We start from the raw sequence: 16,114 nt of genomic DNA on the forward strand, positions 1-16,114 counted from the left end.
CCTCCATTACCACCAACCCAGGGGATCAACCCTGGATCGAAGAAGAGTGCAGGAGGGCATGGCAGGAGCAGTACCAGGCATACCTAAAAATGAGGTGTCAACCTGGCAAAGCTACAACACAGGACAACTTGCGTGCCAAACATCATAAGCAGCAAGTGATAGACAGAACTAAGTGACCCCACAACCAACGGATCAGCTCTATGCTCTGCAGTCCTGCCGTATCCAGTCGAGACTGGTGTCGATAATTAAACAACTCACTGGAGGAGGAGGCTCCACAAATATCCCCATCTTCAATGATGGGGGAGCCCAGCACATCAGTGCAAAAGTTAAGGCTGAAGCATTCACAATAATCGTCAGCTAAAAGTGCCAAGTGGATAATCCATCTTGGTCTCCTCCGGAGGTCACCAACATCACAGATGCCAGTCTTCAGCCAATTTAATTTACTCCACATGATATCAAGGAACGGCTGAAGGCACGGGATACTGCAAAGGCTATGGGCCATGAGAATATTCCGGCAATGGTACTGAAGACTTGTGCTCCAGCACTTGCCACGCCCCTAGCCAAGCTGTTCGAGTACAGCTACAACACTGGCATCTATCCGGCAATGTGGAAAATTACCTAGGTACCTCCTGTACACAAAAAGCAGGAAAAATCCAACCTGGCCAATTACCACCCCACCAGTCTACTCTCAAACATCAGTAAAGTGCCAGGCAATGGCCATCTCCAACAAGAGAGAATCTATCGCCGCTTGACATTCAATGGCATTACCATTGCAGAATCCCCCACTATCAACATCCTGGGGATTACCATTGACCAGAAACTGAACTAGCCTAGCTATATAAATACTGTGGTTACAAGAGCAGGTCAGAGGCTAGGAATCCTGCGATGAGTAACTCATCTTCTGACTCCCTAAAGCCTGTTCACCATTTGCAAGGCACAAGTCAGGAGTGTGATGGAATACTCCCCACTTGCCTAGATGAGTGCAGCTCCAAAAACACTCAAGAAGCTTGACACCCTCCAGGACAAAGCAGCCCGCTTGATTGGCACCCCACCTACAAACACTCACTTCCTGCACCACCGACGCACAGTAGCAGCAGTGTGTACCATCTACAAGATGCACTGCAGGAATTCACCAAGGCTGCTTAGACAGCACCTTCCAAACTCATGACCACTACCATCTAGAAGGACAAGGGCAGCAGATAGATGGGAACACCACCACCTGAAAGTTCCCCTCCAGGTCACTCACCACCCTGACCTGGAAATACATCGCTGTTCCTTCACTGTCGCTGGGTCAAAATCTTGGAACTCCCTCCCTAACAGCACTGTGGGTGTACCTACACCACATGGACTGCAGCGGTTCAAGAAGGCAGCTCACCACCAATTGTCCTGTAAAAATGAATAAAGAAATGTCCTGAGGCCATGAAAGACGCTATATAAATGCAAGCCTTTCTTTCTTTAAAAGAAGCAATCTTGATGTTAATAGCTCTCTAACCCTCCACCCCTATCTGACAATTACTCAATTATTGGGCAGGATTTTCAGGTCGGGCATGCAGGCACGCAGTCGACCCGCTCAAGCGTAAAATAGCTTTCAATCCGTGCTCGCCCATGCCCACCCTCTTTCCACCCCCACCCCAGCAGCGCTGAGGATTTCAGCGCGCGCTTTACGCTGGCTGGCCGTTTATTCGCCAACCAGTGGTCCGTTCCCTGGCCGCTCCTGGACCCGTCGATCGCGCCCTCCCAATGACCTGAAAGTTCTGCCCAATGATTCCAGTCCCTTCTCATAATTCTTTCTACTTGCTTCTATTCTGTGAGAAAAAGTATTTATTCTATTTTCAGCGACTCTTGTAGAGGCAAGTTACCAACAAGTTTCACTTCCATTTTTTAAACAACATTTTAATGGTTAGTTTTGGGGCTTACCTCACCTTTCCAGTAATAAATAAGTTTTGATGTAAAAAAAACCCTGCTCATCAGCTTTCTATTTTTAAAATCACAAAGTTCTCCCTCCCTGGACATTTGTTTGTTGAACTCATTGCCCAATGAGCACAGAGCGGCTCCAGATTTGATTGTTGGTCTGTGTTGTGTTTGTTCAGCTCAGGGATACAATGATTGGCACTGGTTGGGGAGAGAGGGGTGTGGGGATTTTGGATGGGGAGGGTACAGGAGTCCCAGCCCCTGATTCCTACCTAAGGTTTCTTGTGCCAGTATTGCGTGAGGATTGTTGTTGAATTCAATGCCCCCACGGTCAAATAGCTGTCAAAACTAACTGTCTGGGCTTACGTGTGAAGATTGGTCATCTGAGTGTGGTATTGGGGGTCTGGTGAAGCCAGTTGAGATCTACACCAGGAAAGAGCAAGCAGGATATCCAAAAGTGGGGGTGTTCGCTGCCGATTGCACAATGTTCAGCACCATTCACGATGCCTCAGACGCTGGAGCAGTCCATGTCCAAATGCAGCAAGGCCTGGACAATATCCAGGCTCAGGCTGACAAGTGACAAGTAACATTCACGCCACACAAGTTCCAGGCAATGACCATCTCTAACAAGAGAGAATCTAACCATCGCCCCTTGACATTCAATGGCATTACCATCACTGAACCCCCACTGTCAACTTCCTGGTGGTTACCATTGACCAGAAACTGAACTGGACTAGCCACATAAATACTACAAGAGCAGATCAGGGGTTAGGAATCTTGTGGTGAGTAACTCACCGCCTGACTCCGTAACGCCTGTCCACTATCTATAAGACAGGAGTGTGATGGAATACTCCCCACTTACCTGGATGAGTGCTGCTCTCACAACACTCAAGAAGCTTGACACCATCCAGGACAAAGCAGCCTGCTTAATTGGCACCACATCCACAAACATTCACTCCCTCCACCACCGACGCACAGTAGCAGCAGTGTGTACCATCTCCAAAATGCACAGCAGAAACTCACCAAAGCTCCTTAGACAGCACCTTCCAAACCCACAACCACTACCATCTAGAAGGACAAGGGCAGCAGATAGATGGGAACACCACCACCTGGAAGTTCCCCTCCAAACCACTCACCATCTTGGCTTGGAAATATATCATCGTTCCTTCACTGTCACTAGGTCAAAATCCTGAAAGTTCCTCCCTAACAGCACTGTGGGTGTACCTACACCACATGGACTGCAGGGGTTCAAGAGGGCAGCTCACCATCACCTTCTCAAGTGCAATTAGGGATGGGCAATAAATGTTGGCCTGGCCAGTGACACCCACATCTCATAAATGAATTTAAAAAAGAACAGTTTGCCTCTTTGTGCTGTCACAGTTTCTAACTTTGCCCCCAGTTCAAGGGGATGAGGACAACCACTGCTGCAGTCTGGGTGGCCAACTGTCCCATATTTCGAGAGATTACCCCTCATTTTGACTGCTTGCTCCCTGTCCCTCAAGGAATGCCTTTTGTCCCGTATTCCCAGGACAACCTTTGGGAAGCTGATCCTGAGGGTCTCCGGGGTGAGTTTGAATGATTCGAGCGGGACTGCAAGTGTGGAGACGCCCATCAGGGAAGTGATGATGCTGTGGCTCAACAATACAAGTTATAATTTTAGTTGCTTTTCAAACACCCTCCCTTGCTATTATGGTCTCAAGGTCCAGCTCTCATGCTGACTAACCACCCCCTGCCCCATCACCATCCTCCCACCCCCCCACCCACTCTCACGGCTCGTCTTTCAAAAGGCCCCCTCCCGTCAAAGTGTCCCTTATGCTATTTCATAAGGGTTGGTCACCCTGGTCCTAGTAGAGACAGGGCACCAGATCTACACCCCAGCACCATCCCACAGCCCAGCACTGGACCCGAGGGAGTGAGGAGAAACCACAGCCAGCGTTTTCCCAGCAGAGAAAGATATGGACAATCCGCGACCCAGCACAGTCCCTTGAATTTTTAACTCCCCCAACCATAAACTCAATCTGAAGCTCTCGTGTGTTTTATTACAACGGAAAAATTAGGAAAGCAGAACTGCTGCAAGGTGCCACAGTGACTCTTTGATTGTGTCATTTCCTCCTGGTATTCGGTGTAAAAAGGAAACGCCTTAAATAGAATTTGCTGCGCATGAACCAGGCCAGTTGGCACAGCTGCTCTACAATGTTCATATCCCACACTGTGAAATTGTCCAAAACCCCTCACTTCTTAATGCCTTGCACTGGACAAGTAACTAAAGAAGTTTTGACAGGTCCAATTTTGTTTGTATTTAACATTTAGCATCTAACTGCAATTTACTGTCTAAATTCTAGATTTTGTCCAGGCTGAAGCAGGAATATACAAGCACCCCCAATGGAGAGCGGCTGAAGCCGATTAATGAAGGAAACTAGCTTAAACTGTTGTTCCTCTACCGGGGCTGAGCTCAGTCTTTAGTTTCAGAGCATATAAATACAGGCCTCTTAGTGCAACTTAGAACTGCAGTGTGACTTTGAACAAGAGTGCAGGGAGTTGGGTGAGCGGGGGAATTAGGGGAAGGAGATGCTCCTTTGCTCTTTTTGCTTTTTTTCTAATTTTTTTCACCCTGTAGCTGTTTGTTGGGTACCTGGTAAGTGGTTAACGTCTATTCTATCCTTTTTAATCATGCACAGGATGTGGGTGTCGCTGGCTAGGCCAGCATTTATTGCCCATCCCTAATTGCCCCTTGAGAAGGTGGTGGTGAGCTACCTTCTTGAACTCCTGCAGTCCATGTGGTGTAGTTACACCCACAGTGCTTTTTAGGGAGGGAGTTACAGGATTTTGACCCAGTGACAGCGAAGGAATGGTGATATATTTCCAAGTCAGGATGGTGAGTGGCTTGGATGGGAACTTCCATGGGTCGGTGTTCCCATGTGTCTGCTCCCTTGTCCTTCTAGATGGCAGTGGTAATGGGTTTGGAAGGTGCTGTCTAAGGAGCCTTGGTTAGTTTCTGCAGTGCATCTTGTAGATGGTAAACACAGCTGCTACTGTTCGTTGGTGATGGTGGGAGTGAATGATGTGGATATGGTGCCAAGCAAGTGGGCTGCTTTGTCCTGGACAATGTCCAGCTTCCTGAGTGTTGTTGGAGCTGCACTCATCCAAGCAAGAGAAGTGTTCCATCACACTCCTGACTTGTGCCTTGTAGATGGTGCACAGGCTTTGGGGAGTCAGGAGGTGAGTTACTTATCGCAGGATTCCTTGCCTCTGACCTACTCTTGTAGTCACAGTATTTATATGGCTAGTCCAGGTCAGTTTCTGGTCAATGGTAACCTCCAGAATGTTGATAGCGGGGTATTCAACGATGGTAATGCCACTGAACATCAAGGGGCGATGGTTAGATTCTCTCTTGTTGGATATGGTCATTGCCTGGCACTTGTGGGGTGTGAATTTTACTTGCCACTTGTCAGCCCAAGCCTGGATATTGTCCAGGTCTTGCTGCATTTGAACATGGACTGCGTCAGTATCTGAGGAGTCATGAATGGTGCTGAACATTGTGCAATTATCAGCGAACATCTCCACTTCTGAACTATGATGGAAGGAAGGTCATTGATGATGCAGTTGACAATGGTTGGACCTAGGACACTACCCTGAGGAACTCCTGCAATTATGTCCTGGAGCTGAGATGATTGATCTCCAACAACCACAACCATCCTCCTTTTGTACTAGTCATGACTCCAACCAGTGCAGAGTTTTCCTCCTGATTTTCATTGACTCCAGTTTTGCTCAGCTTCCCTGATGCCACATGTTATGGCACAGCAGATGGTAAATTCTGAGCTGCTCAAATCCCATAGGGAAACATGAAACAACTGTCACAACTATTTTTTTTAAAATTTGCATCTTTATTTTGAGATGCGTGCTTTGAATTCAGTCGTAATAAGTCCACCAACTCTGAGAGGTTCTTTACAAAAGTAAATTAAACACTCATTAATGGAAGAAAAGATTTTAAGCACATACATATGTCTACAAATTACTACTATGATAACTCCTAACTCCCCTAATTAATCTGATTCCAAACTACATCTCCATTAAGGCAACAGTAAAAACAAATACATGTCAACAGACCGTGCAGAGCACACAATACCCTGGACAATGATATTCACAGTGAGTTTGCTTAGCTTTGGTTCCTGTAGACAGCAACTTGTTGCATTTGTTAGATCTTAGAATGTCTTCCTTCTTACACATAACCTTAGCTCCTTTATACATGTTTCTCCTTTTTTTAATGTAAATTCCATTGTTCCAATATGTCTTTGCAAGTTTACTTTTTCCATAATATAAATCTCCCATAGTACTCATATTATCAGTAATCTTTGGGAAAAAATAAACACACTGTTTCGTTTAGCCTCTGTTGGCTAGGTGTAACACCTTACCATTTCTGAAATTCATCAGTCTGGTTTATCTAAAAATGCAAATGCTCCTCACACCTCACATTCTAAATCTTCAGCCATGTTTATGTATTTATCATTTCAAACCAAGCTTCCCCCTTGAACACTCAAAAGCTCCAGATCAGCTGTCTCTAATTCAATTAAATTCCCCATACACATATCCACACAGAGAAACTAATCCAATCCCCACTATTAACCTACCTTTCCAATAAATCACAACAATATTATGAAAATTATTATATTTGCATGACACCACACTCGGTCAAATGCTGTCTTGATGGTAAGGGCAGTCACTCTCACCTCGCCTCTGGAGATCAGCTTTTTTGTCCATGTTTGAACCAAAACTGTAATGAGGCCAGAAGCTGAGTGGCCCTGGCGGAACCCAAACTGGGCGTCAGTGAGCAGGTTATTGCTAAGCAAGTGCCACTTGATAGTACTGTTGATGATGCCTTTCATCAGTTTACTAATGATTGAGGGTAGACTGATGGGGCAGTGATTAGCTGGGTTGGATTTGTCTTGCTTTTTGTGTACAGGACATTCCTGGGCAATTTTCCACATAGCTGGGTAGATGCCAATGTTATAGCTGTACTGGAATAGCTTGGCTAGGGGTGCGGTAAGTTCCGGAGCACATATCTTCAGTACTATTGCTGGAATATTCTGAGGGCCCATAGCCTTTGCAGTATCCAGTGACTTCGGCTGTTCTTTGCTATCACATGAAGTGAATCGAATTGGTTGAAGTCTGTGATGCTGGGGACCTCAGGAGGAGACCAAGCTGGATCATCCACTCGGCACATCTGGCTGAAGATTGTAGTTAATGCCTCAGCCTTACCTTTTGCACTGATGTGCTGGGCTCCTCCATCATTGAGGATGGGGATATTTGTGGAGCCTCCTCCTCCAGTGAGTTGCTTAATTGTCCACCACCATTCACTACTGGATATGACAGGACTGCAGAGCTTAGATCTGATCCATTGGTTGTGGAATCGCTTAGCTCTGTCTACCACTTGCTGCTTATGCTGTTTGGCACGAAGGTAGTCATGTGTTGTAGCTTCACCAGGTTCACACCTCATTTTTAGGTATACCTGGTGCTGTTCTTGGCATGCCCTCCTGCACTCTTCATTGAACCAGGGTTGATCCCCTGGCATGGTGGTAATGGTAGAGTGGGGGATATGCCGGACCATGAGGTTACAGATTGTGTTTGAGTACAATTCTGCTGCTGCTGATGACCCACAGCGTCTCATGGATGCCCAGTCTTGAGCTGCTAAACCTATTTGAAACCTATCCCATTTAGCACGGTGGTAATGCCACACAACACGATGGAGGGTATCCTCAATGTCAAGTCGGGACTTCGCCTCCACAATGACTGTGCAGTGGTCACTCCCACTGACACTGTCATGGACAGATGCATCTGCGGCAGGCAGTTTGGTGATGATGAGGTCAAGTATGTTTTTCCCTCTTGTTTGTTCTCTCACCACCTGCCGCAGACCCAGTCTAGCAGCTATGTCATTTAGGACTCGGCCAGCTCGGTCAGTCATGGTGCTACCGAGCCACTCTTGGTGATGGACATTGAAGTCCCCCACCCAGAGTACATCTGCACCCTTGCCACCATCTGTGCTTCCTCCAAGTGCTGTTCAACATGGAGGAGCACTGATTGATCAGCTGAGGGAGGGAGGTACAGGGTAATCAGCAGGAGATTTCCTTGTCCATGTTTGACCTGATTCCATGAGACTTCATGAAGTCCGGAGTCGATGTTGAGGACTCCAAGGGCAACTCCCTCCTGACTGTATACCACTGTGCCGCCACCTCTGCTGGGTCTGTCCTGCCGGTGGGACAGGACATATCCAGGGATGGTTATGGTGGAGTCTGGGACATTGTCTGTCAGGTATGATTCCATGAGGATGACTATGTCAGGCTGTTACTTGACTAGTCTGTGGGGCAGCTCTCCCAAATTTGCGCAAGCCCCCAGATGTTAGTAAGGAGGACTTTGCAAAGTGGACAGGGCTGAGTTTGCCCATGTCGTTTCCAGATGCTGGGTGGTCTGTCCAGTTCCATTCCTTTTTATTGGATCTACAGTAGCTTGATTCAGCTGAGTGGCTTGCTCGGCCACTTCAGAGGACATTTAAGAGTCAACCACATTGCTGTGGGTCTGGAGTCACATGTAGGCCAGACCAGGTAGGTACAGCAGACTTCCTTCCCTAAAGGACATTAATGAACCAAATAGGTTTTTATGAGAATATACAATGTTTTCGTGGTCATCTCAATTACAAATTTTAATTACAGATTTTTTAAAAATTCAAATTCTACCTGTCAGGAAGATATAATAAGTTGCATAATGTTACAGGAATTTATTGTAAAGTAGCGTAATAGCGGTTTGTATCTGCAACTGGGCCCCAGACTGTGATTTCATGCTGGCTGGCCAATTAACAGCCAGCCAGTGTGAAACGCGAGCTGATAACCTCAGCGCTGCCGGGATGTTGGGAGGGGAGGGGTGCGAGCGTGGGAGTATGCGCATGCGGGCGGGTGCACTCAGCGAGAGCTCCCCGAAGGCACAGAGCCGCCTCAGGGAGCTGAAGATTTTTCACATTAAAAATAAAGTTTTCCAAAAAAAAAGGAAAACATGTCCCCTCATGTGATTCTGACACATGAGCAGGGTCAGGTTGAAAATGAGCTCTAAAAATTTCTATTTCATTTTTAATTAACATCGGAAACCTTAATCCGCCCGCGGATGAGGTTTCCTCAAAAGCCCAAAGGCCGCTTGGCTTATTTGCCCCACCGGCAACCGTAAGGTTGGACGGGCAGGGAAAAATTGTATTTAATTAATGGGCTTAACAGCCCTCTTAATTGTCGGTGGGTGCGTGGCCGACTCTCGCGCGCACCCACTGACCGAAATATTGCGTGAGTGCGTGATGATGTCGGGACGCTCGCCCAACGTCATTGTGCGCTATTTCACGATCGTGCGTGTCGGGCGCGCACCCACATGCCGAGCTGAAAACCCTGGCCTATGCCTGTGTGTGTGTGTGTGTGTGTGTGAATTAAAGGCAGTTGGTCTGAAGGCTTTGATCAAAAGATAAGCTAGGTTTGAAACGTTAAGTAGATAAACATAGGTGGAAAGGGACCATTTGCATTTTTAAATAAACCAGACTAGCTTGAATTCAAAAGAGGGGGTGAAATATTACACCTAGCCAGGAGAAGTTAAGAAAAAGTGTGTTTATTTTTCCCAAAGATTACTGGTAAAATTGGTACTATGAGAGATTTTTATTTTTAGAAAGGTAAAGTTCAAAGACATAGGGCAGGATTTTTCAGTCAGTGTGCGGGGGTGAGCCCAAATTGCCTACGTGTAAAATGATGCACAATGACGTCGGGCATGCGTCCCAACATCATAGCGCAGCCCCGCGATATTTTGTTCGGCGGGCACGCGCCAGAGTCGGCTGCGCGCCCGCCAATATGTAAATAGCCCACTAAGGCCATTAAGGAAGTAATTGATCTAATTGCTAGCACTGCCCGTCCAACTTTAAGGTTGGCGAACAGGCAAAAATGCCAAGCCGCCTTCGTGTTTTTTAGGAAACCTCATTCATGAGCGGGATGAGGTTTCCTAAAGTTTTTATTAAATAAATAAAAAAGTTTACCTTAATATAAAAACATGTCCCATGACACAGTCACATGAGGGGACACGTTTAAATAAATTTTTGAACCATTTATTTAATTATTTCAATATCCATTCAAGGTCGAAGCGCTCTTTCGCCCCAACTCCCCCTCCTCCCCCCGCCTGCACAGGTAGTGCTGAGTGCTATGGCCTGCGTATTACGCTGTGCGGCTCCGCGACTGACTCCGCCCACTCCCGCCAAGCCCGCCCACAGCCTGAAAAATTTAGGCCATGGTGAAACAATGGGAATTTGCATTCAAAGGGGAAAATATGGATAAAGGAGAGAAGGCTGTGTGCAGGGGAAGACATTCTAAGATCTAATAAGTGTGAAAAGCCTTCAGCACTTATGCCTCAAGCTGCTGTTTACAAAGAACTGAAGTTAAGAAAAATCACTTTGAATTGGATTGTTCAGGGTATCGTGTTTATTTGCCTGGGTCTTTTAAAGTCTATGCGTCTTACTGTTGCCTTAATGAAATTGTAACTGGGATTTAGGTTAATTAGGGGTTTTAGAAATGATCATAGTAGTAATTTGTAGATCTATGTGTGTGCTTAAGAGCATTTCTTCTATTAATAAAGGTTTAATTTAGTTTTGTAAGAAACCTATAAGTCACAGTGGTCTTATTTGAATTTACTGAATTTAAGGCAGCATCATGAAATTTATACAATTGCAAAACAGCTATTTCAAGTTTCTTTCTGGGATTTGAGCAGCTCAGCATTTACCATCAGCAGTGCCATAACACACCACATCCCATCACCATGGTGGGGTTCGAATGCAGGCCCCCAGAACATTACCCTCGGTTTCTGGATTATTGTTCCAGTGACAATACCACTATGCTACCTCCTCCCCAAATGTTGCAGTCAATTAAGTACTTTTGAAATGTTGCCATTGTTGTAATGTAGGAAATGTGGCAGGAAATTTGCGCATCACAAACTACCAATTAAAAAATTAAACAGTTTGAGTGATGTGGGCTGAGGGATAAATATTGGAGAGCTCTCATGCTCCTCTTTGTGGCTTGGGATTTTTTTACATGCACCTGAGAGGGGCAGTTGGGTTCTTGGCTTAGCGTCTCACTTGAAATACAGTGCCTTCCGACAGTACAACACTCTCTCTGTACTGACCCTCTGGCAGTGCAGCACTCCCTCAGTGAAAGCAATCGTGCAGGTGCGGCAAGCCATTAAGAAGGCAAATGGTATGTTGGCCTTCATTGCGAGAGGACTTGAGTACAGGAGCAAGGATGTCTTACTGCAGCTGTACAGGGCCTTGGTGAGACCATCCTGGAGTATTGTGTGTAGTTTTGGTCTCCTTGCCTAAGAAAGGACTAATAATCCAGAGACCCAGGGTATTGCTCTAGGCACTTGGGTTCAAATCCCGCCATCGTAAATGGTGGAATTTGACTTCAATAAAAAGAATCTGAAATTAAAAGTCTAATAATGACCATGAATCAATTGTAGTGAACCAGATGGGTTTTTACAAATGTCCCTCTAGGGAAGGAAATCTGCTGCCCCACATGTGACTCCAGACAATGTGGTTGACTTTTAAATGTCCCCTGAACAAGGGCAATAAATGTTGGCCAGAGACACCCACGTCTCATGGATGAATAAAAAAAGATAGATTTCTCGACTTCAAAGGCATCAAGGGGTACAGGAGAGAGTGGGAGTATGGCATTGAGATCGAGGATCAGCCATGATCATACTTAGTGGCTCAAAGGGCTGAATGACCTGCTTCTATTTTCTGTGCTTCTAGTACTGAACCTCCGACGTTGCAGTACTCCCTCAGTACTGCACTGGGAGTGTCAGCTTGGATTATGGGCCATGTTTCTAAACACAACCCCCACCCTGTCCAAACCTCTAAACACAATCCCCACCCCGCCCAAACCTCTAAACCCAATCCTCACCCTGTCCAAACCTCTAAACCAACACCCACCCTGTCCAACCCTCTATACTCAACCTGCACCCAGTCCCATCCTCTAAACTCAACCCCCACTCTGTCCAAACCTCTATACCCAACCCTCACCCTGTCCAACCCTCTATACTCAACCTGCACCCAGTCCCATCCTCTAAACTCAACCCCCGCCCTGCCCAAATCTCTAAACCCAACACCCACCCTGTCCAAACCTCTAAACCCAATCCTCACCCTGCCCAAACCTCTCTGATTGGCACTCAGGCAAGGCAGATGATTGTCCGCTAGCCTAGTCATCGGAAACACCTTCATGGTATTTACCAACATAACCTAGATTTGGGCAGAATCAAGTTTCTTCTCTTTCTGGGATTGTGTAGTGTCTGCTGAGGATTTAAATAGTCAACCAGCCTCTTTCTTCAGAAAAGGTTCATTGAAGCTGTGATATCTTTTCATCTTCGCACATCAAACATAGATAAAAACAACACACCCCATCCTATGAGGAGCAGCAGCATACAATCTACAATCAACAGACAGGAAACTCACTTTCTGTATTTTTTAGGTCATTGCAAAGGACGTTAGCAACACAACTTTAATATTTCTCAACTTGCCACTTTAGATAAAGTGCAAGGCCTGCCCTGGGAGTGTTTGATGTGGACGGTGTAGAGGGAGCTTTACTCTGTATTTAACCCTGTGCTGTACCTGCCCTGGGAGTGTTTGATGGGGACAGTGTAGAGGGAGCTTTACTCTGTATCTAACCCCATGCTGTACCTGCCCTGGGAGTGTTTGATGTGGACGGTGTAGTGGAAGCTTTACTCTGTATTTAACCCTGTGCTGTACCTGCCCTGGGAGTGTTTGATGGGGACAGTGTAGAGGGAGCTTTACTCTGTATTTAACCCTGTGCTGTACCTGCCCTGGGAGTGTTTGATGGGGACAGTGTAGAGGGAGCTTTACTCTGTGCCTAACCCTGTGCTGTACCTGTCCTGGGAGTGTTTGATGGGGACAGTGTAGAGGGGGTTTTATTCTGTGCCTAACCCCGTGCTGTACCTTTCCTGGGAGTGTTTGATGGGGCAGTGTAGAGGGAGTTTTACTCTGTGTCTAACCCCGTGCTGTACCTTCCCTGGGAGTGTTTGATGGGACAATGTAGAGGGAGCTTTACTCTGTATCTAACCCCGTGCTGTACCTGCCCTGGGAGTGTTTGATGGGGACAGTGTAGAGGGGGTTTTATTCTGTGTCTAACCCCGTGCTGTACCTGCCCTGGGAGTGTTTGATGGGGACAGTGTAGAGGGAGCTTTACTCTGTATTTAACCCTGTGCTGTACCTGCCCTGGGAGTGTTTGATGGGGACAGTGTAGAGGGGGTTTTATTCTGTGCCTAACCCTGTGCTATACCTGTCCTGAGAGTGTTTGATGGGGACAGTGTAGAGGGAGTTTTACTCTGTGTCTAACCCCGTGCTGTACCTTTCCTGGGAGTGTTTAATGGGACAGTGTAGAGGGAGCTTTACTCTGTATCTAACCCCGTGCTGTACCTTTCCTGGGAGTGTTTGATGGGACAATGTTGAGGGAGCTTTACTCTGTATCTAACCCCGTGCTGTACCTGCCCTGGGAGTGTTTGATGGGGACAGTGTAGAGGGGGTTTTATTCTGTGTCTAACCCCGTGCTGTACCTGCGCTGGGAGTGTTTGATGGGAACAGTGTAGAGGGAGCTTTACTCTGTATTTAACCCTGTGCTGTACCTGCCCTGGGAGTGTTTGATGGGGACAGTGTAGAGGGAGCTTTACTCTGTATTTAACCCTGTGCTGTACCTGCCCTGGGAGTGTTTGATGGGGACAGTGTAGAGGGAGCTTTACCCTGTATTTAACCCTGTGCTGTACCTGCCCTGGGAGTGTTTGATGGGGACAGTGTAGAGGGGGTTTTATTCTGTGCCTAACCCTGTGCTATACCTGTCCTGAGAGTGTTTGATGGGGACAGTGTAGTGGGAGTTTTACTCTGTGTCTAACCCTGTGCTGTACCTTTCCTGGGAGTGTTTGATGGGACAATGTTGAGGGAGCTTTACTCTGTATCTAACCCCGTGCTGTACCTGCCCTGGGAGTGTTTGATGGGGACAGTGTAGAGGGGGTTTTACTCTGTATCTAACCCTGTGTTGTACCTGTCCTGGGAGTGTTTGATGGGGACAGTGTAGAGGGAGCTTCACTCTGTATCTAACCACGTGCTGTACCTGTCCTGGGAATGTTTGATGGGACAGGACATTGGGGCGACCACCTCTGCCTTTCTTCCAATCATGCCATGGGATCTTTGACTTGCCCCTGAGTGGGCAGACGGGGACTCAGTTTCACATCTCATCCAAATGTCATGGTTAAGTTTGAGGCCTTCTGTGGTGGAATATCACGATGACACTCACCGATTGGGAAAGAAAGAAGAAACACATTTTTATAGCCCCATTGAAGGCTTCAGGGCATCTCAAAGTGATCAATAGCTCAATGAAGTTGTTTCCAGGGTAGCCACTATTGTAATGTAAACTGAAGATATGAAAAGCAAGGCTAAGTCATCAGGCAGTGACCAGTGACTGTGGAGCTGTTCCACTGTGTGAGGCAGCACCTTCTTGTGAGGAGGGGAGAGAATTGTTTGCAGCAAAAAATGGCCATAACAGAATCAAGTTTGGGAGCACAATAAGAACTGGCTGCTCTCAAACTGTGAAAGTCCCAGTTTTACCCAAGTGTCGATGGGGCTGTGACTAAACAGTGCTGTTTCTCTTGTCTCTCTTACAGCGCACCAGCAGTTTCGGGAGCTTCGACCGATTTCGACATCATCCACACACGCCAAAGCCGGAGGAGAAAGCTGACAACAGTGTAGGTGTTCCCGCTTTCAGGTCAAGCTCAAAGAGTGTGAATGGAGCCACCTCTCTGCAACCTCTCAGGCTGGAGAACACTGTCTAATGCTCAATAGCTGACCTATCCTTCAAATATACACTGCATCTCTCTTACTTTCCCTGTCTGTGTGTATGTATTTCACACCGTGTGTTGCTCACTCCGTGGCTGGAACCTTGTTCAAGTCCCATGTTCCTCCATGCTGTCCTTACCTTTCTTTCTATCTCTTGCTCTTCCTGACTCTGTCTGTCTCTTTGCCTCTGCCTGCTTCTTTCCCGCTCGCTGCCTAACCCCTGCGTATGAACATCTCTCTCCCACCGTCTCCCTATGCACTTGTTTCACTCCATGTTCATCTCACTTTTCTCCATTGTTTCTCTCTGGCCATGTGTGTTTATGTGTGTGTGTGCATTTGCGTGTGTGCGTGTGTGTTTGTGTGTGTCTGCGTGCATGTGTGTCTGTTTGTGCGTGCGTGTGAATGTGTGTGTGTGTTAGTGTTTGAATGTGTGTGCATGTGTGTGTGAGAGAGTGTGTTTGTGTGGGTATGTGTATATGTGTCTATGTGTATGCCTGTGCGTATGTGCCTGTGTGTATGTGTGTGTGTCTGTGTGTGAGTGTTTGTGTGTGTGTATGTGTATGTTTCAGTGTCTGTCCATATGAATGTGTATGTATTTGCATGTGTGTGTATTTGCATGTGTGTGTATTTGCATGTGTGTGTGCGTGAATGTGTGTGTGCATATGTATGTGTGTGTGCATGTGAATGTGTGTCTATGTGTGTGTGTCTGTGTGTGTGTGTTTGTATGTGTGTGTGTGTGTGTGTATGTATGTGTGTGTCTGTGTGTGTGTGTGTATTTGTGTGTGTGTGCATACGTGTCCCTATGTGTGAGGATGTGGCCAGAATTTTCTGGCCCCGTTAGCATTGGGCATCATGGTGGGGGTGGGAAGGGGAACAATATAGTGAGAAGGCCAAAAATCGGTTTCACGCCGTCATGAAACCAGTTTGCAATCGTCTGCACCACCCAGCATTTCCTGTTTCCACACATCGGGAACCTAATTTCAATACTTTAGCATCTCATTATAAGCCTTGCTCGCTGGAAACATCCCCCTACTCTGGATCATCCGGACACATCGGTGCAATTGCACGCCAATGTGTTTCACAACTGGACATGAATGACATGCAACTGGTGAGCTGCACTCCGCTCATTGCTTCGAGGTTTGTTTGTCTACCTTGCTTCGGGCAGCACTCAGACCATCCCAAAGTGCTTTTCAGCCAATGAAAGTTATCCTTTTTCTCTTTCATTTGTGACAGTGTAGTCACTGTTGTCATTTAAGGAAATACAGTAGCCAATTTGTGCACAGCAAGTTCCCACAGCCAGCA

General features: G+C 46.8%; 1 protein-coding gene across 3 annotated transcripts in view; it reads left to right on the forward strand.

Moving 5' to 3' along the window:
• The window catches only part of LOC144691838 (SAM domain-containing protein SAMSN-1-like), a 103,859-nt gene that overhangs the window by 67,369 nt on the left and 20,376 nt on the right, over positions 1–16,114 (forward strand). For all 3 annotated transcript variants that reach the window (XM_078560378.1, XM_078560380.1, XM_078560379.1), the window contains one exon: positions 14,641–14,721. In XM_078560378.1, the coding sequence (XP_078416504.1) occupies positions 14,641–14,721 (81 nt within the window). The remainder of the gene's footprint in view (positions 1–14,640; positions 14,722–16,114) is intronic.

This window comes from Cetorhinus maximus, chromosome 16 (genome assembly GCF_964194155.1).
Source record: "Cetorhinus maximus chromosome 16, sCetMax3.hap1.1, whole genome shotgun sequence".
NCBI classification, from domain to species: domain Eukaryota; kingdom Metazoa; phylum Chordata; class Chondrichthyes; order Lamniformes; family Cetorhinidae; genus Cetorhinus; species Cetorhinus maximus.